This window comes from Montipora capricornis, chromosome 9 (genome assembly GCF_036669925.1).
Source record: "Montipora capricornis isolate CH-2021 chromosome 9, ASM3666992v2, whole genome shotgun sequence".
NCBI lineage: Eukaryota > Metazoa > Cnidaria > Anthozoa > Scleractinia > Acroporidae > Montipora > Montipora capricornis.
The window spans coordinates 10401249-10403981 of NC_090891.1; the positions used below are offsets into that span (position 1 = coordinate 10401249).

At 39.3% G+C, this 2733-nt stretch overlaps 1 protein-coding gene across 1 annotated transcript; it reads right to left on the reverse strand.

Moving 5' to 3' along the window:
* Positions 1-987: 987 nt before the first annotated feature.
* LOC138017265 (protein Wnt-7-like) lies at positions 988-2487 on the reverse strand. The gene is made up of 2 exons (XM_068864408.1): positions 2383-2487; positions 988-1425 (listed from the first exon to the last, which is right to left on the reverse strand). Exons 1-2 carry the CDS (start codon positions 2485-2487, stop codon positions 988-990), a joined length of 543 nt encoding a protein of 180 aa, XP_068720509.1.
* Positions 2488-2733: the final 246 nt, after the last annotated feature.

Here is a 2733-nt window from a genome sequence, read left to right on the forward strand (position 1 = left end):
TTAAATACTACTTTTAGTTGTTCAATGCAGACCTCATTCGGTGGGCCCTTTTTTACTATAAATGTCGAGCGGTAAAAGTGAAATGAAACTTCGTAGCATCGTGCATTAGCCTTGTAGCTGTTTTACCTTATATCGCAGCTTTCTCTCGCGAAATCAAACGAAGGTAATACTCTTGATACTTGCTAGTATGTAGAGATTATCTGTATTAGAACGTGGTAGAGATAGGTATCCAATGGCGATCCTACAAGGAACGCTACCTCTTAATTAAACTAGCAAAAGCTTGCGCGTTCACTAAGGTGTCTAACTTCCTAAGCAATATGCACTGGCGAAAAAGCCAAGCTCTGGCTAACTACAGAAACTTCAACTCGCAGTAAGCCTAATTTAGTCCAACAAATTTATGCTTTTTCTGATGCTAACAGTTTTCATTTGAATTAAACCTTCCCCTTATATCTTGGGATTTGTGTTTTTCGCCCAAAGAAAATGACATTCCCTGCTGGTATTTTTAGTCTGATTCAATTTTTCAATCATCTGCAAAAAATTACCTATGCCAAAAGGAGAACTAACCGGCACAGTTCAAGAAGCCCTTGCGCTTCTTTCCTAATTAGAGAAAATCGCTTTCTCTTCCTATCGATTGTAATCAGTAACACGGAATACAAAGCATTGACGAACGTTTTTATCGTAAAACAAAAAATCTGCCATTCCCATTTTCTCATAAGTTAACACTTCTGAAAGTTAGGTTTTTCTTGACTTTAGATTGCCTTCTTCCTATCAATTCTTCTGCTGGTTGATTCCGTTTCAAATCACGTTTTGACAGAATCAGCTGAGAAGACAACAAAAAGTCTTGACATGGTCGCATATCAAGTTCCTTTATAATAAATAATACACATTAACTTCAATGATACAAGTAAACACTTTTTGGAAGTATTTTGCGAATGAACTCTCCACTTGCATTTGAACACTTCCAAGCGCTCCTTGCTTTCTTACATTTCACATAGCGCACCAATAAAATTTGCAATGGCAGCGATATTTTCTAACGAAGTCATGAGTGTTGTATCCGCGACCGCAGCACAGAAGCTCGCAGCTGTCCTCTCCATTTGATGTCTTGTTGCACACACGTTCCATAGTCCCTGGAATTCTCTTTTGGACAGTTCGCTCACAGTAATTTGGTGAATAGTCCATGTAAGCCAATTCTCCCTGAGCAGGCTTCTTGTAGTTGTCCGACATAAGCGTTAGATAAGCATCTCGTTTTCCATAGGGCGAGGAAATTTTGTTAGGTTTCACCCAAACAGTTTTTTCGTAGAGGTCTTTTAAAAGAAGCCCTACTTTTCTAAATGAACTTGGAAGCGCCTGCCAGCATGTTCTTGTTGCACATGATTGGGAAGGGCCATGGCAGTGGCATTTAATTTCCAGAGCTTCTTTGAGTGCCTAGAAAGAGTAGTTTACAACTAAATTTGGCGAAATAATAGCTGATCACCTTTAAACTGCATCTTAAGGAACACAGTTGGCCGGATTTGTACGATACGGGCAAGCTACGATCCCGTAGAGTCGTTTCTGTCTCTGATTTAAATGTAACATCTTTAAAAGATGTTATAAAAGGTGTACTACCAGGTTGAACGGACTTAAATTCACTCGAGAATGCACTGAATTCACGTGAACACGTTAAGTAAATTTGAGAAAACGGATGAAATAAGGAATTATTTTTAGATTTATTTCCCTCGAAACCAGATCTTTCCAGCTAATCACAAGTCTTACATGAGAAATTATTACTCATGGGATTGGGAATGGTCACTCGTACAAAGCAAATATTATTGCTGCCGCAGTGAGTGAGGCTGAAGCGAACGAACATGGAAGCTCTCTAATCGGGAGAGGAACATATTTTTCTTCGAAAGGCAAGGGATTGTGGTCAAAAGGCGCAAGGAATTGTGGTTATGCGCGAATGCAGGAATTAAGATGCGCGGTATTATTTGACCCTGTTCTGTTTTTTATTTCGCTTTCTCGTATCCTCAAATTTCACTGTCACGCAACAAAAGTAAATTCGAATCGTTCCATAAAAAGGCCAAGAACTTGGAATGTTGTAGGAAACAAATCTTTCATTTCACTCACGAACGTTACCTTACCGCAAGCATAATTGAAGATCTCCCTTCCCCTCGGCAGCGTTTCTACCATTTAGGTAAACTAGTCTTAGAACTCGTCTAAAAATAGCTTGATATTAGAATATCAATTATGTTTGCATGGCAACTGAGTCTTGAAAAACAAACTATCAAACTCTGCTTCTAAGAACGTATGATAAACAAACTACGGAAACCAAGAGAAAATAAATTGGGAAGAGAGAGCATCCCCCATCATGACGCCCTTTTCCATAGGTAATGTGTCTCAAGTTACCTTTAGATCGACTTCCAATAGCAAGCCTCCACGTAATATCCACGCAACGAGCGAGGTAACTTTTTCCTCGCGGAAGGAAACTTTCCAAAAAATAACTTGAGACATATTACCTATGGAAAAGGGCATCATGATGGGGGATGAACTCTCTTCCCACTTTATTTTCTCTTGCGGAAACACATTCTCCGAGAAATTAAGAGACAATAAAATCCTTGCCCTTTTTCATTAAGCAATCGATTAATCTCTTTTTTATAGTAGGGTTAGCCATGTGAAAACAAGTGAGCCTGTCTCTCATTCCATCGAAAACAGCTATTGCTACGTATACCGCGGCGTACAACGAAATTTCAACCGAAG

Bases quoted from the DNA above. Each gene is read 5' to 3' on its own strand.
- LOC138017265 (XM_068864408.1), bottom strand. From the start codon at position 2,487: ATGTCTCAAGTTATTTTTTGGAAAGTTTCCTTCCGCGAGGAAAAAGTT. The intron at 1,426-2,382 runs GTAACTTGAGAC...TACTCTTTCTAG, and splicing joins TATTGGAAGTCGATCTAAAG to GCACTCAAAGAAGCTCTGGA.